Source organism: Cyprinodon variegatus, unplaced genomic scaffold (assembly GCF_000732505.1).
Source record: "Cyprinodon variegatus isolate N-32 unplaced genomic scaffold, C_variegatus-1.0 Scaffold287, whole genome shotgun sequence".
Lineage (NCBI taxonomy): Eukaryota > Metazoa > Chordata > Actinopteri > Cyprinodontiformes > Cyprinodontidae > Cyprinodon > Cyprinodon variegatus.
This window is the reverse complement of record NW_015150740.1, coordinates 947,731-972,053: the sequence shown is the minus strand read 5'-3', so window position 1 is coordinate 972,053 and position 24,323 is coordinate 947,731. Positions and strand designations below refer to the sequence as shown.

General features: G+C 37.2%; 2 protein-coding genes across 4 annotated transcripts in view; one reads left to right on the top strand and one right to left on the bottom strand.

Annotated features, from left to right (window-relative positions):
* Positions 1–357: 357 nt before the first annotated feature.
* On the bottom strand, positions 358–21,088 carry LOC107090262 (intraflagellar transport protein 122 homolog; the record flags this gene model as incomplete). The annotated part of the gene is made up of 20 exons (XM_015383544.1): positions 20,958–21,088; positions 19,511–19,577; positions 19,342–19,426; positions 19,175–19,253; positions 16,565–16,641; positions 16,386–16,452; positions 16,152–16,298; positions 15,375–15,450; positions 13,007–13,198; positions 12,521–12,659; positions 11,855–12,057; positions 10,830–10,967; positions 9,613–9,777; positions 9,149–9,346; positions 8,482–8,622; positions 7,715–7,768; positions 6,103–6,273; positions 2,668–2,834; positions 2,053–2,224; positions 358–460 (listed from the first exon to the last, which is right to left on the bottom strand). Coding segments are annotated over exons 1-20 (2,482 nt in total), but the record flags the coding sequence as incomplete, so codon positions are not given.
* A 27-nt stretch (positions 21,089–21,115) lies between these two features.
* Positions 21,116–24,323, top strand: part of mbd4 (methyl-CpG binding domain 4 DNA glycosylase) — a 7,559-nt gene continuing 4,351 nt past the window's right edge. The window contains exons 1-3 of one of the 3 annotated variants that reach the window (XM_015383537.1): positions 21,116–21,209; positions 21,342–21,514; positions 23,093–23,793. In XM_015383537.1, coding sequence (XP_015239023.1) covers positions 21,408–21,514; positions 23,093–23,793 — 808 coding nt within the window. In that variant the 5' untranslated portion in view covers positions 21,116–21,209; positions 21,342–21,407. Of the gene's footprint in view, positions 21,258–21,341; positions 21,515–23,092; positions 23,794–24,323 lie in introns of all 3 variants that reach the window. The other 2 variants (XM_015383536.1, XM_015383534.1) reach the window with 2 other exon arrangements.

The following is a 24,323-nucleotide window of genomic DNA, read 5'->3' as shown; positions in this document are numbered from 1 at the left end:
AGATTATAATTATAAATCTATGAGCTGATTATGACTATGGTTAGAGTTGGTAATCATCATCAGAGCTGCTTGTAGCACTGGTGATTAGAGCCAAGCAAGCGTGTCACTCACTGAACAGCAGCCGAGCTGTGTCCTGCTCTGCTCCGGCAAAGAGGATCATGTTTTTACAGGGATATGGAAAATTTTAAGGAAGTAGTGAAAAAAAAAGAATGTGTTTAAAGCCAGACGGGCTTTATCACTTCCATATGTAAACCAACTTAAAGTAGACTCTATGTTGACTGAAACATATTCCTGTAGGCGTGTATTATATGTGCTGTATAACAGAAACAAATTTGAGCGAGTGAAAGTGACTCTGACCTTCTTGCGCCTCATCAAAGTGACTGTTTTCTGCAAACCAAAGGGCGAGAGGGAAATAGACGTCATAATTGAACTGTGGGTGCTCCTTCACCAGGGAGATGGCCTGGAACATTGAAAGGCAAGAGGACAAAAGAAGAAAATCAGTTAATAGAGCAGCTAGTAGGTAGAAGATCCTAAACAATGTTAAATGGCCCCTGGGCAGGTAAAGGCCCAGCTGCAGCTCATTAGGGAGATACAAGTTACCACGCATTTTCCATAAAACACACCTAACCTCAAGTCAAAACATTTCAACAACATTATCAATTAACTGAAAACGAAGGCAAGTGTACGAGGAAAGCTGATTTCAGGCTCAGTCGGGACTACAAGTGCATCGCTGTTTGATTGTCAGGACATGAAGAGCTGCTGTGGGACCCTGTGGACAAACATTTGCCGTACAAAGTGACTAATTAAACTCAGTGTCCTGTGGCATAATCTGAGTCAGAAACACTTTATGATTGAAAACTCTCAAAAAAGTCTTTTAAAACTGGTACTACTGAAAAATGGCGTCCATATGCTGGAATTAACTTGGTGCATACCTCCCTCAGAGAGGCACATTAAGCCAGAGTATCCTCTACACCTCTGCCACCCTCCTCTATTTTTTCCTCTATTCTCTCTCTGGGGATTAAGAAGATACTCCAGAACCAAATCTTTAAGATTTGATGCTCTGTTTTTGGCTCTAGTGATTCCAAATGCTAATCAGCCATTAGAATCTCTGCAGTGCCTCTAATTTGATTACAGACCGCAGACGGATTAAAAAAAACACATTATTTCCCTTCCATACAAGCGGCATGATCTGTGGTGGCGGGGAAACATGATTGAGAACAGAATACAGTTATAGGCTGATGCTCTTTCTATGCAATATATCTTTTTTTTTTTTTTACTTTTTTCTTGAACTCGTCACATTCTGGGCATGGACTCAGAGCAATCAGAACCTTAACGATCAGGGGGGTGCTGTGGTTTTATTTGTCAGTAACTGAGGAAATCGGGCAGACATGTTGTCTTGTTGTTTGCATTCAGCTGTGGTTACTGTGTCAATCTCACACAGCTATTTGTTGGGGTTTCCTGCCAAACCAAAAAAGCCATAAAATACAGTTTACGCTGTGGCTCACGAAGGACTTTATTAACAACGGTTTCATGTTACTGTATTTCTGGGCGTTTATAAACATTTTTCCAGTCAAATATTCCATACTTTTCAGACACACTTCTGCATCTGACCTCGGGTCAGTTTTGTCCCATTAGCATAGTAAAGAATAAGTTAAATCTAATACAAATTTACAGATGGATGGACAGACGTACATGCCTTGGGGACTGGGGTTAGGGAACAAAGAACAATGTTATTTTAGTCAGTAACTGTTATTATTGTAACATGCATCATTTATCTAAATCAAAAGCAGGGAAGCACATTTGTTGAGTGACCTATTATAAAAAGAAGTTAATGTGAAAGTAAATAAAGCCTGAATAGTTAAAAGAAAAGATGTAAATAAACAATCCTTTTCAATGTATTTTCTTTCCTCTATTCTTTTCCTAGTTCATAACAATATTAAATGTAGTAAATTTCCAACATCTCTGTATTTATTTGACTGTGTCAGGACATTTTTGTTTACATACATTATGTCAATCAGATTTAATATTAAAAGCTAAATAGTTGTCTCAGACCTCTTCCCAGTGACTCGTCTCCACGTGTAGTTGCAAAAAAGCCTTTAAGTCTCCCATCTTGGAATAAGTCTCTGAGGCATAGCCATGGTGTCCCAGCTTCTTGAAGTACACCGCACACTTTGCCAGTAGTTCACGCTCAGCCTTGTCCAGCTTACGTGCAACGCCAATTAGCCTGCATAACAAGAGGGAGGCAGGTACACAGGTAGGGTGGGTGAGGTTAAACCATCAGTAGTTTGTCTGGAGGACGTTCTCAAGACCCTGAAAATAATTTCATCATTCAGAGTCTGAACTTTTATCTGATTCCAGTTAAAGGGCTCTGACTGTTCCGAGTCCCTCTGATCCACCTGTAGTAACACAGATGAAAGGATTGGGGCTCCCAAAGCAACTAAACAGAAATCTAGAGGTCTACCCTGTTACATGAGTGTCACTTTACAGACACTTTACAGTGTCACTGACTGCACACCATAACCTCCTGTTCGTCTCTTAAAAATAATTTAAATTAGACAATAGTAACTCTTTTTCCAGAAATAAATATACAGATATGTTTATATGTATTGATTAGAAAACAATATTGTTCAGGGAATGAGAATATCCCCCGTAGTGAAAGACACTTACATGTCAGCCCAGCCGTGTTCTCCGATAATATCTATAGCTTTCATGTGTTCTCCTGCTGACAGATACATCTCAGCTGCTGTCCGGGGCTCCTCGCTGCTTTTAGCCCAATCTGCCTGCTTTGTTATTAGCTTGAGGGAGACCTTTGGGTCTGTAACACCCGCACACTCCTGCAAACAGAAATCAAAAGGCTTAGGCAACATGATAAAGCTGAAAAACCACTTATGATACATGATTTCAGAAAAAAACATAAGCAATTAAAACACCAAACTGGTTATTAGGAGATTAATTGTGTCCTGTACCAGAGGAAAAACCAAAGAAAATGTATGGTTAGAAATGATCAGATCATGCAAACGAATCTATATATCCTTTTTTTGGTTTTAATGAGTGACTTTATAGATGAAAACAAATAACCTGTTGAACATTGTAAACATTTTGTAGTTATTTTTACAAACATCATTAGAAATACAGTATCACAGACCCTTTATATTCTAGATCAACCCAAAATATCAACTCGATAGAAAATAAAAATTGTCTCTTTTTAAATAAAGAAATCCTTATTTCGATTAGGCAGGAACATGTACATGTATTTATATGTATGCATACTGTTGTGTGTGTACCAATATTTAATGTATATGATGCCTGGCATTCACTTCATCCGAAAAAGAATGAATAATAAGAAAAAAGATCAGAGAGTTGTGGCCTGCATTCATATTCCCTCTAAACCCCTCAAAAGACTCCAGCTCAACCTGCACAGGACAGCTTGCATCTACAGGAAACAGCAAACATGGAGGGTGGTACTTTGGACAAATGACACTAAAATGCATGGTGGTCTACATAAGGAACACTGTGAACCCATGCACACAGATGTACCCGTGGCAGCATCATGTTGTAGGGATACTTTTCATCAGCAGGGACAGGAACACTGGTGAACATTGATTGGAAGGATAGAACTAAATGAAGGTTGATAGTTGTTATAGATTGCAAAATGTTAAAGATTGAGGCATAGGTTTATCTTTTAACGTAAACTAACATAAATACTTTATTGCGATGTGAGAACAGCCTTGTCAAAGTTAAGGCCAAAATCCAATTGAAATCTGTAGACTTTGAAATTGCTTTTCAAGGACACTCTACTTTCGATGACTTAGAAGAAGTCATTTTGCTAAGAAATATGCAAAAGAAAGAGCAAAACACAACTATATAAGGGTCCTTCTTTAAATGTGGTGCCTTTAGGGTGTCATGAACTGCCAAAAAAAAAAAAAGAAATCCAAAATTTTAAGATTTTTTTGAGATATAACAGGACAGGACAACATCATCTGCAAACAGCAGAAATTATATCCTGAGGTTCCCAAACCAGACACCCTCCAGTACCTGGCTGTACCTAAAAATTCTGTTCATAAAGGTACTGAACAGAGCCAGGGACAAAGGGCAGCCCTGGCGAAGGCCAACATGCACCGTGAAGAGGACTGGGACTTACTGCCGGCAATGTGAACGAAGCTCCTGCTGCGGTCATACAGAGAGCGTTCAGCCCGGAATAGTGGGGCCCGGACCCCATACTCTCGGAGCTCCCCCCACAGGGCACCATGGGGGACGCGGTCGAAAGCCTTCTCCAGATCCAAAAATCACATGTGAACTGGTTGGGTAAACTCCCACGAACCCTTAAGCACCCAATCAAGGGTATAGAGATGGTCCATGTGTGCCATGACAGGCCCCGGTCACACCGACTGCTGTATATATGTCGTATACACCAATCATATACGTATGTCCGGTGTATACTTATGTCCACTCTGTTAAGTAGGTGTTCACCATGTTAACCAAATAAGGTTAACATAGTTAACACAGTGGACATTTTACAATAAAAATTACTCTAGCTTGAATTAGCATTTTAGCTAACAAGATTTTGATAGTTGATGAGAGTTGTACATTTTAACATGAGAACCTTTAAAGATTATATAATTTGATTGTTTCCGCAACAAAACAGGGTCAACACGGTTGAAACCATAAGATTGACCACACTAAATCTACTTCATAAAACAGCTAATGAAGACCTTTTAACACATGAAAAGTGTGAACCTTTCCCAAAACCAAGGCTGAAGTCGAACTTACAGACTGCATCTTCCAAGGACGCATCTATCTGGCCTGGGTCCTTCGAAGTCCATGTAAATAAGGAGACTGGAAGAGTTTTGGCTGTGCATTCAAACATGTCTAGCCTTCAGTTGCTTTAACCGCAGTACGCTCTGTCCCTTAGCAACAATGACAGTTGACACACAGAGCAGGAAAAGAATGAATACCAAACTTTTCAAAACGGTTTCTTTTAAATTTGTTTTCCTTTTTTTATTTTTTAACAAAGATTACACTCGTGAGAATACAGAGTGGAATAAAGGTGACAACCACCGGGATATATTTGTATTGGTCTATTACTTTTTAAAAAGTTGCAAAATACATAAAAATTTACTTTAGAAACATGAAAAAAGTAATATTATTTCAGAGGTATTGAACTTAATTGATCACACATGGGAGCATGTTACATTGGCATTTAACCCATCCCCTTGGTGATCAGTGGGCTGCCCTCGTGGGGCGTCTGGGGAGCAGTGTGGGGTTAAGGGTTTTACTCACAGACCGAGAGTGGCAGTCTGTTCGAGTGGGTTTCGAACTCAGAAATTCAGGATTCCAAGCTCTATGCCTTAACCACTAGGCCCTCTTACGTATAAAAGCTTCAGCAAAATCCTGTAAATAAAAATTTCTACGCTCTAACAGTACAGATTCTAAATCCAGACGGGATCCTTTTTCCTTTGAAAAATAATGTCACTTTCACTATCTTAATTTTAATCTTTACAGAGAGCAAGAAAGACTAAACATTTGGAACTGTAGAGGTCTGAGGAAGCAGGAAGACAGTCGGACAAACATCAGGCAGAAACTCGGCCTTTCCCTCTGGTGTCCTTCCTACTTAAAACAAACAGGCTGTGCGACCAGATGGCCACACAACAAGAAAAATACACAGCTGCCACATCACACAGATACAATCTGATACACACATGCATGCAGAAATATACATGAATAAGTCATGTAGAGTATATCTATATCTATATATAGATATAGATATATATATTTTTTCAATCTGCAGTTTTAATATTAACTATGTAAGCTTTTCTTTTGTTGTGCCATGGTTTTTGTGGAATTTTGTGGCATCTGTTTACTACTCAGATGAAATATGATATAATTCCTGGTGATGTATGAGGAGAGGAAAGAGAGAAGGCTAAAGGGGTTGTCTGAGCACAGCACAGGGCCCCAACCTGGCATTTCTCCACATAATAAAGAACAAACATGTGTTCTCGACTCATAAAGCTTGCAGGAGCCAAACAGGGGTTTTTGTTTGTATTTGTAAAAGCTGAGCTGCATGTGATTGGACATGTTTTTGTCAGTAAGCAGTTCCGTTACCTGGGCGTGCTCGAACATGCACAGGTCGGCGTACATGTTCACAGCTTTCTTCATGGCTGGTTCGTGGCCGCTGCGTTTGTAGAGCTTTGCAGCCTCGCGGAATTTCCCCTGGAAGGCATAGACGTCTGCCAGGAACATCTCGTTGTCGTTCTCGCCCCGCTTCTTCCTCTCCTACAAATCAGTCAACATTAACACTGAGTGGACACACAGTCAAGTGCATGTTCAAACATCCACACTTCAACCGCTACCAACACAGTGTGTATCAAATGCATTTTTTCCACATTCTAAGTGTATACCCACAGCTTCAATGAGTTTTTGTAAAATTATGAATTTTTCAATCAATATAAAAGGTGTACATAATTGTGAAAAAGTAGGAAAATCTATAGAGTTTGATGTTTGAATATGTTAACCCTCTTCAAGTATTAAAATTCAGGTCAATCAATCTCAATCAATCAGTCACCTAATTGGTAAATAAGAACTGACATCAGTGTAATGTACCCTTAGCATAAATCCAGTTGATCACTGTTAGAGAATCTAAGTAAACAAAAACAACTCTTGAAATCAGGAACTAAGCAGGAATAAAGTGGTTGAAAGTTTTAAACAAGCTCTGAATATCATCACCGAATATTGTTCAGTGCCTCATCTAAAAATGGAAAAGTATACACCTAGCAAGACATGACCACCCGTCAATGGAAAGGCATGGCAAAGAGAGCGGCAAGAGGCCTATGGTAGCTCTGAGAAAGTTTAAAGATTCACAGCTCAAGGGGAATTATGGGTTTGTAGAATAACTATTAGGTTCACACTAATCCGGTGTTATTTAAGAGTTAAATGAGAAAGCTAAAAGAAGATCTGTTTGTAGTTTGTCACAAGCCATGTCAGAGCAAACACCTGGAGGAAGGTGCTCTAGTTAGAAGTCATTTATAAGCCTATAAAAGCACCAAGTGATTTGGAAATGTTAGACCATACATTACCCATGAATTTTCCCATTTTCAGGGCGAAATGTGGTGATGGTAGTCACGCTTTTTTTCTTTAGCAGGGACATTAAAGCGGGTCACAACTGATAGGACTACGTATAAATTTAAACAGGGAGTAATCCTGAATTACTAAAAAATGGAGTGGACCTTCATTTCACAGGGGAACAAGAACTCTATTCAACAGCCAGAGGAATTACTAAATAATTTAGGTCACATTTAGAATCACCTAATCAGCACAGATATTAAGATAGTAAAGAATGTTTGACAAGGCTGAAAAAGTAAGGTTAACAGACACTCGGTGTCCAGTCTGACTGAGCTGGAGCTATTTTGCAAACATGGGTTTCTAGTTTAGATGTCGACACAAAGACTTGCAGCTGTGACCAGATCACAGTAAATTTCATTTCTGTTCAGAATTTAAAAACCAGGCACCTTCTGCTTTCCAATCTACAATGATGCAATACTTTCTTAGTCTATAAAATAAAATCCCCATAAAACCTATTGAAACCTGCAGCCTTAACATGAATGAATGTGAGAACGCTAAATGGGTATTAATGCTTTTACATGGTGCTGTATGAGTTAATGAAAGGACAGGAAAAGATGATCTTTGAATAGTTTTCTTTCTGATAAATAGACATTACCTCAATGCTGCTGATCAGTTCCAAGTAGCGCAAATCTCGGATTCTAATGAAGGCCTGAAAAAGAAAAAAAAAATTCACAGCATTAACTAATATTTTCTTGCCATCTGATTTAATTTTGGTTGCATAGCCAGCCTCAGCTTCATTAAAATCCTGGCTAAGATAATAATTAACCTTTAAAGCTACCGACTATTTTTCTAAATGGTCCACTTTAAATTCCTCCTGAGACTCAGTCAAAAACAGCTCTACAACCAAATTGAACAATTTGGACTGCATGGAACCAAAAAAAAAAAAACAAACAAAAGCAAACTTTGGGAAAAGCTGAATTACAATATACAAACTTAAGGGTTGGCAGAACATAAGAACCCTTTTTCTTTCTTTTCTTTCATTCTTTCTAAACAGAACTGTTCATTATAAACAACAGTGCGATAACAATAAGTCACTTGCAGTGATATGTTTTAAGAATGTTCTCAGATTTTGTAATGGAGCGTAACCAGTGCAAATAGTTGGAGATTTTTTGTGGTGGATGTGTCTTTCTAACAAATACAAACTAAATCAAATATGGGAAGTTTTAAAAAAGGGGCTCAATGTTTGCTTGGCTGCTTGGATAAAATCCACAGCTTTGCTTTAACATCTTACAGATAAAAAGAAATCCACAGTGAACGGGTTTACAGAATACATGTTGATCTAGTTTCACTAATTTAAGTAAAAATTACTAATTAAGGGTGGGATAGTAAGACTTAACCTGACAATCTGTGTGTCTGGCTCACCTTCTTGGCTGTTTCAAAGTCAAGTCCCTCGAGAGCTTCTGTGGCCAAATCCCTCCAATCGCTGTCTGTCACACCCAGACAGGCGATCTGATAAGCTTCCTTAAACATCTTCTGCTCCAGGTATTGGTACATGGGTGCTGACTGGGCAGAGAAAATGTAACGAGGTGAAGTAGAATTATACATTTGGCAATCGTAAGTCACCTACATGATGTCTGTTTGTGTGATTTAATTTTAATATTTATCCATCTGCTCTGTGAAAGCCCCAGTCATTTGTTAGAGTAGGGCCAAAATACCTAGAGAAGTTTATTCAATAGAGCGGTCAAGAAAAGGGGAAACTTAATCACAGAAGAGGCCAAGAAGCTCCAATAAGCTGCAAAGATGCATAACTCATGTTGGAGAATCTGTCTCTTTTCCTTTTTTTTTTTTTTCTTTTATTTACATAAAGCTTCACATAATTTTCATTCACTTGATAATTGTGTTGGAGGTAGGATTGGTCTAACGCATAAAACCTTGATAAAATGTCACATGCTGGACTTTACAATGTGAAAAAAAATATGTAAAAAAAAAAAACATCTTCAAGACATTCTGGTCACTAAAACAAGGATGTGCTATAAAACCCTTTATCACATGTAAAGCCATCACTACATCTAGGCTATGTATAACATACCTGAGGCACCTCGACAGCAGACATGGAATAGACGTGGAGGCAGAATATTTTCGAGCCGTTGTAGCCCACTATAAAGCCCTGCATTTTCTGCTGGTGCACTGGAAAGTTGCTGGCCTTGATGTTAAGGTAGCCGTTCCCAGAGAAACACAGCATGTCCTCACACTGGGTGTTCCAGGCTACGCTATTAGCATTAGGCTCCTACAGAGAAAATATGAGAAGATATACAGAAACAAAGGTGTGGAGGTGACAGAGGAACAAAGAACAGCCAGGAAGACACCATTTTAAATTGAATTCTTCCTGCGGTTTATGCAAATCTGTAACAAGCATCCATGTTTCTTTTTCGCGCTGACTAACTGATCCCATGAAGTCCTTTCAGAAATCTTCCTTTATTTTATTTTTTTTTATTATGAGAAATCTTCCAATGTACAATCCTTGGGATGTTTTCACTCCTTCTTTTTACAAACCTGAAAAAGCAAATCTTTGCTGTTGTTGTCATAGACGAAGAGAGTGTTATGTTCATCCACCACAGCCAGTTTATTGCGGGACGCGCTCATATCGAGGCAGCGCACTGATGTTGACAGCTTCAGCAGCGTTATTGGGAAAGGATTGTCGACAAATATCTTCAGGATCTACATCAAAAAAATCAGAAAGAAAGATCTGAGCAGATGGAGTGTGTTTTACGATTTATAGTGTCTTGCAAAAGTAATCAAAACCTTAGAGCTTTTAAAACATTTGACATTTTTACAACAAATTGACATTAACTGGAGGGAATAAAAAAAAGGTGGAGTTTTAAAAATGATAGTTTCAAATTCTTTGCATTCATGAACATTCAACCTACAAACCATGTAGGAGACACAACAAACATGTGGAAGAAGGCTCTGAGTGTTAAGTTTTTCAAAGACGATTAGAGATATTAATTAAACCCAGCTCCTTTTTTAACTATAGAATAACAATAAATTACATCTCAAGCCACTTTATAAGTAAAAAAGTCTAGGCTATCAATGAATAGTGATGGGTTACAGTAGTCTAGGTAAAGGGTACCATATAAAATGATAGCTAGAAGGCCTTTGAGCAAAGTAATTGTTACATTGTAAACTTGATTATATCTTGTATGTGTCAGAAAAAACCTGAATAAATTAAAATTTCTGATCCATATTAAACTGAGAACCTGTGGCCAAACTTGAAAACAGGTGTTCATGGTTTGGTAAAGAGGAATAGATAGAAAATCTGAGTGTCTAGATGTGCAAAGCTGCCACAGACAATCACCTAGAAATTGTTGCTAAATCTGCACTTAAGTGTTTCTACAAAGTATTTAGTAAAATACATTAAATAAAAATGCATAAAACATTAAAATTCCATTCATAAAAATGAAAAACCAAGCATTTTTCCCCCTTTTCTGTATCATTACGGCCTCTTCTGTATTGTTCTATCACAAAATAAAATAAAAAAATGTAAAAATCCCAATAAAATACATTAGATTTTGTAGCATACCAAGACAAAACAAATGTAAAATCAAAGTTTTAAGGGGTGTGGATACTTTTGGAAAGCACTGTATAAGAAGCTGTATTAATTATGCACAGAGTTCATTTTGCATTTCTCCAAATTCCTAGAGAAATAACATGATGGAACTGTTACTGTTTCCAAGTTTCTGTGAGGGATTACGTCGTCTCTAAGTACTCACAGCTCCGTTCTTTAAGCCCACCAGCAGACCCTCCTTGCCTGGCGGACCACCGATCACTTTGATGTAACGAATCATAGATTCCATCACCCATTCTTTTTCCTTGACACCGGCAAAAGACAGGCACTGGAGTCTCTTCTCCTGTGCAGAGCGGAACGAGTAACATGAAACCACAATCATATACAGTACCGACTAACCGTTTCATTATGGAAAAATTACAGTCTTAGGTCCATCATTTCATGGGCTGTTAATCGTAGCAAAACAAACTCATGTAAGTCTAATAACTTGCAGCATGTTGTTCTTTTAAACGCCGCAAAAAGGGTGTTTCAATGTCATGAAGCAATTTTACAAAGATAAACAATGATATAATCTACCAGAAGCATGCACAGCCCATATATAAGGTCTAAGATCTGTCTGGGCCATGAAACATGAGCATGTCGAATAGAGAGATCTAAAGCACCTCTGTGCTTTAGACAAATTTGAAAGGAAATAACCTCAGTGCCGCCCCTCCGCCCTACCAGACGCTGTCAAACATACAGACGAAAAGCAGAGGGATCCCCCCACAAAACACCCACTGCTTTAACAGACCCCAACCCTTCCAATCAATCCAAACTGTCTTTTTTTATCCAGTTTGAAGAGGATTGCAGAAGGGAGAGAGAGACACGTGCTGCACATGTATCTAGGAACACACGTACGGCTGGGGCCCTTGTGCAAGATCGGCAGAAACATGTGGGGAAGCAGCAATTCAATCCTGAGTCGTGTAGCTTTGACTTTAAATGGTTTAACACTGATTCGGTCTGATTTCATCATCTTAATGGTGTCCTAATGTCTGTAAAGCCACTAGGGTAAGAAGAATTGGGTCTGAGCACAAAAAAAAAGCCCAGGAAGGGAACTTTTCATTACAAAAGAAGCAAAACTGAAAGCAGATGGGTAAAAAAAAAAAAAAGCTTTATGAAAGATTTGATTTTTTTCTGTTTTTTTTTTTTTTTATTCAGTTTTTCATGGATTCTGGAAAACAGACTTCAGACCTGACAGAGAATGATGTGCTGGGAGCAGACCACCAGCAGGTTGCATTCAAACTTCTTGCAGATTCTCTTGCTAATGCTGTAGTTCAGGGTGGAGGAGTTGTCCTCCTTGAGTTCACAGATGTTGATCTTCTCAGGCAGCTGAATGGCGAGGCGGTTTTTATAGATGGCTATCTTCTTTACCAGTTCACAGAACTTGATTCTCACTGGGGAAATATAACAATGTGGGAAAAAATGTTTTCAAAACATATATTAGAAAGCATTTTTTAAGACAGTGTTTATATCCTGCACATATATTCCCACAAGTTTCCAGACTGATTTTACAAATATCCATATTAAATTTTTAACTAGACAGAGCTACATTTCTTTTGATTTTTCCAAAAACATTTGGACTGAATAAAGTTCCAACTTTTCCAGCTGGTGTAGGAACCGAGTTGGACATGAAAACAATGCTATGCAATAAATAATTTTCAATTAAATTCAAATTATTTTCAAAATATTCAGTTGATCCCAAAAAAACAACAATCTCCAAAGATAATGTATTGTGCGGCGAGTCTGTAGTTATGTCTCCATATGATCGAGGTCACGCACCCTAAATCACATCCAACATAATTATCTAATACAGTTTCCTAACATCACTTTAGTCACAAATAACAAACAGAACTTTACGTTTTTGCTCAGTGATGAGGTCCTGCACGATAACATCGGTCATGCTGTCTCTATAGGCGTAGCAGTCTTTGTAGAGGCCATGAACTGTGGTGAAGTTAAGTTGGTAGCAGTAGATGGTCCCATCCTGGCAGCCACACACCTAGATAAGAAACAACAATGTAGCGGTACATCCTATTAACACCTCTAAGAAAAGACTGAGGGAGTGGGAAAATGTTCCTGTTGTTAAAGCCTCTATACTACAGAGCTGCGAGAATCTGCCAGGAACCAATTCTCTCCTGTGTGCCTCATCACTTTCAGTTAAATATAGTGAGAGGAAAAGCTGTAAAAGAGGGACTGTAAAACGAAAAAGATTGTGTATCTGTGTAGTTCAAAATGGTGCTTTCACAATTGAAAAAAGAAAAAGTATCTCTTTCACTGTGACATGCATTACCACACAAGGGCAGGGAAGGTTAGGCCTCGTAGAGGAATCATGTGCTGTGGACCCACCACATAGTTGGAGTCGGGCTTAACTCGGCATGTCCACACCCATGCTTTATGTTCTCCGATGGTCCCTAACCGCACTCCATCTTTAGTGTAGAGGGACACCTGTTTGTCCGAGCCACCCATCACAATGTACTCGCCCTTGGAGAAGTAGCTGATGCAACAAGGGTCATAGTTTAGAGTTTTGTCTTTTCGAATCTAAGGAGGACAGAGAGAGAGAAGCACTTTAGAAACAGGGATAAAACGAGCATGTCTTGTATTTATTGCTCAGAGTCCGAGCTAGCACTTCCCACTGTCTGGGCTGACAAACTTCAAAGTCCTCAGTACATTCAACTACCCCTTTGAATCTGATGAAAAGGAAGACAAAAAAAAAAAAAAAGAAGAGTGTCTCTGGTTTAAAAAGCCTCTATTGTATTAGAGTTCAAAGTCAATTTGTGCAGCATCCTATCAGCTCTCTCCATCCTATCCATCTGTTTTGGTTTTTTCCCCAGTGAGCAAAAAAAGACAATCACAGCTTATTTTCTGCATTGTGAGCAATCCCTTATGTTGCAATCATAACAGAATGTTCATTTAAGTCGATAAATAAGGAGACAACAATAATAAAACCTTATATTGGAGGAAAACAAACAGTGCAGATTAAGTTCATACTGACCAAATTAGCTACAAGGAATCGAGGAGGAAGCAGTGATTGGAAGTAGGTCAGTAAACCCTTGCTGGGTCAGCTCTAGTGTATAGATACACTTTCAAAAGACCCACAACAGTCCGATTACAGCTGATTCTAAACTGTATTAAAGTTTTTCTATGTAGTAATCTCTGACAATGTTGAACCATGTCAGATATTGTTCCAGATCAGCTAAAGATTGCCTGTATTTTTGTGGAAATGTGGCCAGTACAAATATAGATCATCTGCCTCTGAATACGCAGCATGTAGAGGAGCATTTTATCAAATTTGATTTCATAGAAAAGTTCAGTTGTTTGACTAAAATTGAAACCAGTTAGGCATAATACATTACAAACAGAGGGAATCATTCATGTTACCGTAATTTGGATTATTAGTATTTACAGCTAATACAAAATAAATTAAGACTTGTGTGTGCAAAGCATTCCATAAAACCCATAAAATTGTTTTCAAATATAAAAATTCTATATTATACATATGTGATAACAGATGGAAAATGAGACACAAAAATAACTGCTAAAGAAGCAGGTATTTTACTCGGTGCAGCAGCAAAGCTTATAATGACTTCATGGGGAGTGGCGGCCTATTGGTTAGGGCACAGAGCTTGGAATTGTGAGGTTCTGGGTTTCAAGCCACACTCCCACAGGCTGCCACTCTGGGTCCCTGAGCAAGACGCTTAATCTCACACTGCTCCCTGGGCACCGCACAATGGCAGCCCACCGCTTCCCAAGGGGATGGGTTAAATGCAGACCTAAATTTCTCCAATGTGAGATCTATTAAGTTAAAAAAATAAATAAAAAATGATAACTGAAAAGATGAGTGAAAGGAATAAATATGAATAAACTGTGCACCAGCAACACAATAAAAACAGCTTTAAAAGGAGAGCTAAGCAAAGGCTTTTTAAGCATTTGGGTGAAAATTTGCTGTTTTCCTTGTGTTTTTGTATCCAGCCCTAAACTAGAGATGTGTCAGAGGTGTCTCACCTGGGTTGGATTGTTGCTTAGAGGACAATAAACCATTTTGTTCAGAGTAAATTAACTGTTGCATTTAATTTGACTATTAGGGTCATTTTGGACTTAGACTTTATTGTCATGTTGTACACACAGTGTATACAAAAATAAATTTCGATACATACAGCTTTTAGACAGTGAATGAGCAGCTTACAGCAGTGAAATGAACATTACAATTTATAAAATGCAGCAGTGATCAGGAATGTAGACGGTGTAGGAGAAAGGGAAACCCAGTTTAAAGTCATGGTGCAAAAGGCATTGATATGGAAGTTTCAGTGCAGTGCGAAATAAATAAATATGGTGCAAAATGCAGTAGAACATTGAGTTGCGTTCTATTTAAAGGGATTATGAAAAAAAAAAAATCAGCCACGTTGGTGGTGCAAACTGTAGATTTTAACTGTAAAACCTGTGCTGTGCCTACAAATACCTGGTATAAAAACCATAGAACCACTGTACTTTATTGGCTGGCAAACTCTCTGGGCATAATCAGGAAAATGAAAATCTATAAAAAGCTGCTGGATATAAAATAAATCAATGACAGAAAAAAAAAGGCATGATTTTTTTTTTTTTTTTTTTACCCAATTACTGAAATGCTTAAATATCATTTTTAAATTCAGGTCTGAACTATCAGGTAATTATTAGTAATTAAGGAAAGGGTTTAACAACGAAGATAGCTGATATTCACCTGCTGTCCACTGAGTTTGTAAAAGGAGAGCTTTTGACCCCAGTCTGCCACAGCCAGCACGTCATTGTGTTCATCCCTGTGAAACAAAAACAGCTTAGCCATAAGTGCTAAGGATAGTCTTTTGTGCTGATAGGGGCTTTGGTTAGTTAAGTAATGATGACACTGAAAACAAGTGCGGCCAGTTTTCATTCGAGATTTTCCATTGTATGCGACAGTCAGCAATGGGGAGCTTTGTTCGGGTTTCAACTTAATAGCATTATAATGTCAGGACACAGTTAAATATGGCATGATAATTAGATCTACCGTAACATAATGTCAAAAATGTGCTCTTTAATTCTAAGACAACTAAATCCCTTCCCCAAATCAAATCTCATGTTCACTTTTAGGTGAATTATTATAATTCACATACTTTATGAATTCTTGAATTGTTAATAATTCTGGTGCAATCCATCACTGAACACTTTAAACGAACTTTATACATTATTTATTTCTGCATCACTTTATTAATCTCTTAAGAACCCAGTAAGTGGATTCCTCCTGAGTTTGGCAAAGGGGGGTGGCAGAAAATTGAGACACATCCAAATGAACATCATAATATCTCACAGTTCAATCACTCTTGTGTCAACTACTGCCATCTGCTGGCCTCAGCAACAAAATATAACTTTAATCAAATTAATCCACAGTATCTCTAACACATGTCAGCAAAGAATGGATGAAATATAAAAGGAATAAACATTTCTTACCGATGTTATTTTGTAAAAACTAAGAATTACTAACTTGGAGGGACTCCAGGCGATGGACCAGATAGGGGATAAAGATCCTCCTGGACGTTCTATTTTAACCTTCTCCTCTCCATTCTTGTTCCGTATGCTCACCACACCATTCATCATGCCAAGGGCGAGGTACTGCCCATCGTTGGTCCACCTAAAGTTTAAGCAAACTCTGGCTGAAGCACAGTTGAAATGCAGGAAAATGTAAAAAGTGTTTCAGGACGGTAGATGGACTACTTACCCACAACACGTTATTCTGCTACTCACTTTAGTTTTGCTTACAGATTTCTGTTCTGGGGACCACAAGCCTAAAAAAAGAAATAAACAGATCACGCTCTCTTAATGATTCTCCTTCACATATCAGTAGGTTTTATTTCAAGTTAAAGTAAAGTTATTTACTTTAACTTAGAGTACACTTACCAAAGTCACCAGATGAGCAGGAAGCAAGCTGGTGAGTGACTGGGTTGTAAGCGACACACTGGATAGCATCATTGTGGCTACATAGAAGGTCAACAAAATAGGAAAAGTGAATGAGAAGAACGCACAGTGTACAAGAATATAAAAGTAGACAGCCAAGTTAACATGTCAAATAAAAAATAAAAAGTATTCCTGTATAATCAGATCTATGATTCCTTTCATGGAGACTAACTTTCCTCCATATTAACACCAACTCAGGCTTTTAAGTTGTCTATGAATAATATAACCTAATTTTCTGTTTTAAATGAGCAAGCAGAAACAGAACAGGTTAAAACATGAGTTGGAACATGGGTTATAACAGGATATTCAGCAGGGTTTAGGTAGTTTTCCGTAGAGTTGAAATAAAGCTTTGGTGAACATTTCTCAACAGCATGGCTGGATTGTGATAAGTGATAATGTTATTCCAAGGTCCTCCCAAGGCCATGTACATATACCTGTTCCCTAGGGATGATTGCCACACATTTAGTGCCACCTTAAGGCTCAAGGGAGTATAAACCAGATTTTTTAAAATTGTGGACCTCTCATTTTGATTTTGATGCTTTAACAAATGAGCAATCTTTGAACTAAATCCCCAAAGGTTTTGTCAGGATAGCCCTCTATTTAGCTCCATCTTTCATTTTTGCTGAAGGAAGAATATCAACAGTATAATGGTGGAATTTAAAAGAAGGTAAGCAAAGAGAGTTTTTCTTCCATGTTTTGCATGAATGCCATAAAGTTATCTAGGGTTGGGCGATATAGCTTAAAAATCTCATCTCAGATTTTATTTCCCCTACCAAATCCAATTAATCATTTTTTTTCTCACTTAAGTTTCATTAGAAAAAATATAAATAATAAAAACTCGCTTTTATTTCAATTATCCCCTCTGGGAGGTGAACCTAATTTAAAGGTTAATGAAAGGTGTGAAACAGGCTTGAAAAACAAATGAAGACACAAGGAAAATAAATGTTTGCAGCTGGTGATATTACTCAGGGAGCTAGTTTATCAGTTATAAGAATGAAAAGTGATGAACTAATCCCACTAGACCTGAGTTATGGAAGCCAAAAACGTGGATGAATTTAAAAAAATCTAAAAAATTTTTCCCAAAAATGTTTATTTTCATAAGAAAAAGAATGTGATTAATCAATAAAAATCCATTAATTGCCCAGTCCTAGTTTCTTCTGATCCAGGCACATTATTCTAAATGTTTTCTTTTCTGCTCTTCATAGTTCATAGCAAACAGTACATACCAGTCCTTATGTCTTTCTTTTAACAATGGTCTTCTTCACAACTTTTCTATATAGGACAGATCTGTACACTACATTAATAACAGCGTCCCTGTCTGACCTGAGGATCTCTGCAGCTCCTCCATAATTAGCATAGTCCTATTTATTACTTTATTGGCCATGCCAAAAAAAAAAAAAAAACACCTGAAAAGAGTAACTAGTTTCCATTTAAGATTAAATAAATATTCTTTGTCAATATGTTCTGTCTGGAACCTGGTGTATTTTTTAGCTTTCCCTTTCAAATTCTGTAAAAAAGGAAAAATCTTAATAAAACTTTTGCAAACTTATTATTAGAATATTATTGAAGAAAGCAGTCAGACTGATCAATTTAGCAGAGTAGCCTTTAGATAGATAGACAGACAAACAGATGACAGCATTAATTAAATTGTAGTGTTGTCAGGTTTTTTGTTTTGTTTTACCCTATGTACACTGTACAATTGCTTTCCTAGATTTTATTTAACAACATTGCTGTGAAGGAGGCTGAGTACAAATGAGCACATGACTTTTCAGTCTGATTGGAATTTCATTGAGTATTTGTTTTTATTCAAACTTCAGTGTTAGTCTATTTATATGCCAATAAAACCAGAGGAGGTGGCAGTTCTAACCTGACTAAATGTGAGGCCAGCTGATAGGTCAAAGGTTACCATCCTTTCTTCACTTTGTTAGATAATTCTTGAACCTTTTGGCTACATTTCAACTCAGTTTTATTTGATATGAAAATATTGACATTATCTCAAATGGAAATTAAACATAATCTAAATCTCCATTCATAAATGCCCGGCTTTTTATTTTTTTATACAGTCGTTAACTTTTGTTGTCTGTCTTTAACTTCCTTCAGCGTTATCTCCGTTGAAATCTGGCTTTTTCAACTGATCAATAGATTATTTTATTTTCGCAAGATTTTAAAAAGCAGATATAAGCTATTATTTAGAAAACAAACTCACCTTCTCCATTTCTGCAAGTCATGTTTACAATGTAGGTAGATACCTGTTTATCAACTGTAACTTAATGATAACTGAACCTGACTGCAAGTCTGAACTGTATGGAAATGCATCAGGTTTATTTAAACTTAATTTGGATTGAAATGGACTGTATATTAAAGACATGAAAAGGAATCTTATTTGAAAAAAAAAAAAAAAAAACATGTTAATTGCTGGGGTATAAACAAACTGAAATGAAAAGGTGCTCATAGGTTCTAAGTCAATGACCCCAATATAAATACATTAAAACAAATGTAAAATGTCACTACTTACAAATATAAAGAACATTTTAGAGTCTAAAACTCACTTACGTATATCTTAAAATACCCTCCAGTTTTGAAGTCCATATGATGATGCTTTTGTCTGCAGATCCTGAGGCAAACCTTTTACCTGCAGAAAAAAACAGGGCTTCTAATGAGATGAAAGTAAGTAAGATGCATGAAGACTTAGTTATACAAACTAAAAAGCAGCCAAGTACCATCCTTCGCATAGGCCACACAGTACACTGTGCCATTGTGTCCTTTTAAAGGCTGGATAATAGTTCCATCTTTAGCATCACAGACCTGCAAACAGAAGCCATAATTTGTAATAATAATGTATTCTGCAGAGATATCCTTTGCAAGCCAAAGATAAAAGGTGAGATTTACCAGCACACGTTGTCCTGCAGCTATAATAATTTGGCTGCCATCTGGCTTGAATGCAAGGTCATAAACACTGCAAGAGAGAAAACGGTGTTGACAGTTTATTTTTAGCAGATCGATTGGTTGATCTGGAACAGTGGTGAGGTGCCATTTATCACATATATTGCAATTTTAATGTTAAGAAGGACACCTAAAAGACCCTGAGAATGTTTTGAGCTTATTTTCCGCCACTGTATGTTGAGCATGCAAAGAAGCAATGTAAACATCCTTACTAAACAACCCCCCCAAAGAGTTTAAACCAGAGGTTCCCAAACTGTCATCTTCTGACCCACATAACAGTAGAATGGACTTAAAACACAAACTACTGGTTGAAAAATAATCTCTAAAACATCTTTTAAGCTCTGGTATGACGGTAACAAAAAAAAACCAAGAAAGAATAAAAAGCTGTTGTATTTAGTTATGTCTATTTACAGCTGATTTTTTATCTTTAAACAAAAAAATTGTTCACTGACAATTTTACTGTTTAGTTTTAATTTCTATTGAGTATTCAGGACCCCAAACTTGTTTATTTCCCGACCCCATATGGGGCCACAGCCCCAACTTTGGGAATCAATGGTTTAAACTATGAATGTTCATATCAGGATGCAGCCCAAGTCAATGACCCATTTATTTCAATATAATTAAGATACTTAACAAAATAGCAGAAAAAAATGTGATACAATTTAAGTCTATAATGAAATTCTTAAACAGTTTTATAGAAAAAAGATGAAATTAATGGAAATATGCCAATGTAAATTAAAGCTGGGTTCTTATTGTAAATAAAATATGTATCTATATGAGGGTAAATGTAAAAAAAAAAAAAAGAAAAAAATCATTTTTAAAGATATAATTTGTGGTTTTTGTGAGACAGTTACTTAGAGAATTTCCAAAATGGGTAATTAGGGAATAACATCTGACTAGATTTAAAATAACAACAAAATAGATTAAAGCTATAAGCCATTTAAAACACATCAAAAATAGATGAGGGGTCATAATCTCTTTTATGGTCTGGAAATAAAAACGTTTTCCAGTGGGGCTGCAGCATTTGCAGACCAACATCAACATTTTGGATAAACATTTAAACTTAGGGAAATCACATGATACATTATATTTAAAAATGTCATTTCGCAGCTACGTAGAAATAAACCTTACAATCCCAAAAAGCCATCTAAATTGCCATGAATGGTTCCCATAATTTAAGAAGTCTCGTTGAAATAATAGCCGTGGCAAACAACACGCCTCCATAAGGGATTATTTATAATAAACATCATCTTCCTTGGATAAACGGCTAGCTAAGATGCTAACTGGCGTTAGCTGGAGTTGACATAGCAACCACCGTTGCTATGCAGCTAGCATTGCCTGCCAGCTATCGAGCAGGGTTAAACTAAATAAATAAAAACGTAGACCCCCTTACCGTTCACGAACCGACTCTTTCCATTTTTCATGTGGCCTCATTTTCAGATTTTAAGCATGTGGGAAACCAAATGGCTTTCTTTAAATCAACAAGTTATTGCAGTTGGGATTTGGTGACGTCAGGGTTTGCCCTCACTGCGCAGACTCAGACCTGCTGACGACTTCCTGCAGACGCTTCCTCTCCACACTGTCTGCATCAGAAGAGATTGGTTTACATTGTTCTGCTCGATTTTACCTTTTATTTGATGTTCTGGTACAAGCAGCTGGTTTATATAAAGAGGGTGGAGGTTTCTTTTGAAATGTATTATTTGCTGTTGCACGACAATAATAGCAAAATGCAAATAGATTACGTTTAATGCAAAAGTGTTTTTGCTTTCATTTTAAGACACTTGCAAAGAAAATGTGAAAAAATCCTCATCCCGGGAGGCTCTGTGAAAATGAGCTGGAAATCATGGAAGTCCAGGAAAAGCAGGAGGAGCTGCCCCATGGATGGATGAGAGAAGTAAGGCAGAGGAAAACAGGCAAGACTGCAGGAAAGCTGGACGTGTACATGATTAGGTGATTGCTTAATTCCTGTTCCTAATGAATTCCTAAATTCATTTCACACACTTGGTGGATTAACCACCATTTAAAATGCATCTCAGACAACAGAAAAAATGTTATACATTTATTTCAAGAATTGTATTATAAAGGGCTGCTCAGTGGAGCAGTGGGTAGCACTGCGCCAAGAAGGTTTCGGGTTCAATTCCCTGTCTGAGGCCTTTCTGCATGGAGTTTGAACGCTTTCCTTGAGCATCCGTAGGTTTTCTCCAGGTACTCCGGCTTCCTCCCACAGCCCAAAAACATGACTGTTAGGTTAATTGGCTTCTCTAAATTCTCCTTAGGTGTGTGTGTGTGTGCATGAATGGTGTGTGTCTCTGTTTGAGTTTTACTTGGTTTAATTTAGTGAGAAGTCTTCTTTAAAGAATCTTTGGCTATCCGATTGTTAATCGATAAAATAATCAAGAGATTAATCGATTTAAAAGATGTAGCCCCGCCCCAGTTATATCCACGGATACTAATGGACAGTTAACTGGTGTTAAAGTGTGATTTGAAAATGTGCACAATAAAACATACCCATGAAAGCTTGTCCATTAGCTATACAGTTAATATGAATAACTATAAATGCTGTTTAAGTGAAGGTGATCAGCTGATTAATGAGGATGTGCTTCATTGGTTATTTACATTTAGGGGTGTAGTATTCTCATCTTCTTGTTATTAACTGTCAGCTCAACAGCTGTAAAGCCGATAGTCCTTCCCATAACAGTTGTTTGGCATAACTAAAAATTTCTGTAATAGATTATCCCTTTTTATCAGTGTTGTAGCTGCACAGGTCCAATGAAATAATGGCTAAAAATCGAACTGGTGACTTTTTTTACTTTTTTTTTTTTAATTATTTGTGAAACTGTGAAAATATTGAAAATTGTATCAGTATTTTTTAGATCCTTCTGTTAGTGCTTACTTCTAATCAGCTTCAAATACTATGGAAGAACAAGAATACAGTGAAATGAAAATAAAACAGCAATGACTTATTATTATATTGCCCTTCTGTAGATGTATACATTTAAATGGTAAAACCAAACAAATGAAGAGTGTGCGCCTCTTGAACTGCATGCAGAATAAGTTTTGTTAATATCTACCTTTTTTCTCTCTGTGGCCATTGTGAAAAAAAACTCATGATGCAGCTGTGATGTATTCAAGAGAACAGTGGCAAATGGGAAATCACACGCTCATGAACCTCTTTCACGTGCTTATTCATTTCCATGTATTTTCTTTATTACTTTCACAACTTTCTTTTTATTCATCTTGTATTTTACAAACCTTTAATTTTTTATTATAGACAAGTATTTAGAATCTTATTTAAGAATAAAATATTTGAATAAATAACAATTTGGGTTTTCATTGCTGTAAGCATTGATTTTCAATATTAAGAAAAAATAAACATGAAATCACTAAGTGTAATTAATCTATACATGTGATCCTCTTTTAAAATTTGAATAACTGATATTAAATACGTTTTCAGTTAAAGTTTAATTTAGTGATTTGCACTTTTATATAGTCAAATGTCTAATCAATAGTTTTGTTTTGTTTTTTCAGTCCCAGTGGACAGAGATTCCGTTCTAAAGTATCCCTTCATGCTTACTTGTTAAAAAATGGATTGGAGAACCTGGAAAATATGTTTGATTTCACCTTATCCAAACATAAATTCACTAGCTCTGAAACAGATCACTCCAAGAAAAAGAAAAGGACACAGAAGAAAAGGCAGATAAATGGACAGGAGGATCAAATGGGTGAAAAGGTGAAATCCCCCAAAGGTAAATCTCAAAGAGCCTTTTCCTCTATCAGCTGTAAAGCCAAAGACAGGAAGGTGAAGCCTACTGAGGAGGCTGTTAGCAGTGGTATTTTGCAAGAGAGGTCAGATGACATCGCTGACGGGGCTGAGCATCTTTCTTCAGACTTGGTGGATAATGATGTGAACGAAAAACCTCGGAGGGTGGGGCTGCTGAGGGAAAAAATACTGAGACTCGCTCCTGCCAGTGATCAACAAAACACCTTTCCTGCTCAGAGGACTCAACAGACGAACCCACTCCCTTCAGGCTCAACTCTGAGTGTTGAAGCTGCCAATGAGAGCGAGAATAAAAGCGAGAACGTGGCAGACAAAGATGCAGCGCCGCCTCACAGCAAAAGTGACAACAAGTCTAATTCTGTGGTAGTGGATAACGCTGACGGTCATGAAGAGGAGGTGCTACCTGACAGCAGTGCTGGAAGCTGCACACCTGTAAGAGATTCCCAGAATAGTAAGTATGAGCTACATGAAGCCACTGTTAGAAAAATGTTTTTAAGTTGAGGCCTTTATTTCTTCTACTTTTAAGTTTGTTTGTTATAAGTTATTAACTTATCATAAATAGTTTTATCATAAATCAGTTTCTGGTTGCTTTTGCCTTTTCCAGTCATAACTGCTTATAAGTTAAAGTTGTTAGAGATAAATGAACCATCAGTAGTTTGTTGATGTGTTTGATTTAAGGCAACCTTTTCCATCATACACCCTACAGAAGAAAGGAGCAGCAGCCAGAAATGAGTGTAGGCCATTCAGGAAGTGCAGTTTTGGAACATTCTAGCAAAAGAAGTAGGGCTGCAACTACCGTTTATTTTGCAAATCGATTAATTTGTCAAATATTTTTATGATTAATCGATTAATAATCAGTGAAAGTTTCCTTTAAGAAGATTTTACCAGGTGAAACTAAAATATTTCCACTTAAGGAGTTCTGGATAAGGCATATTGACAGACACAAAGGTTTCTTTAATCTTAAATGCAAAAATTTTATGG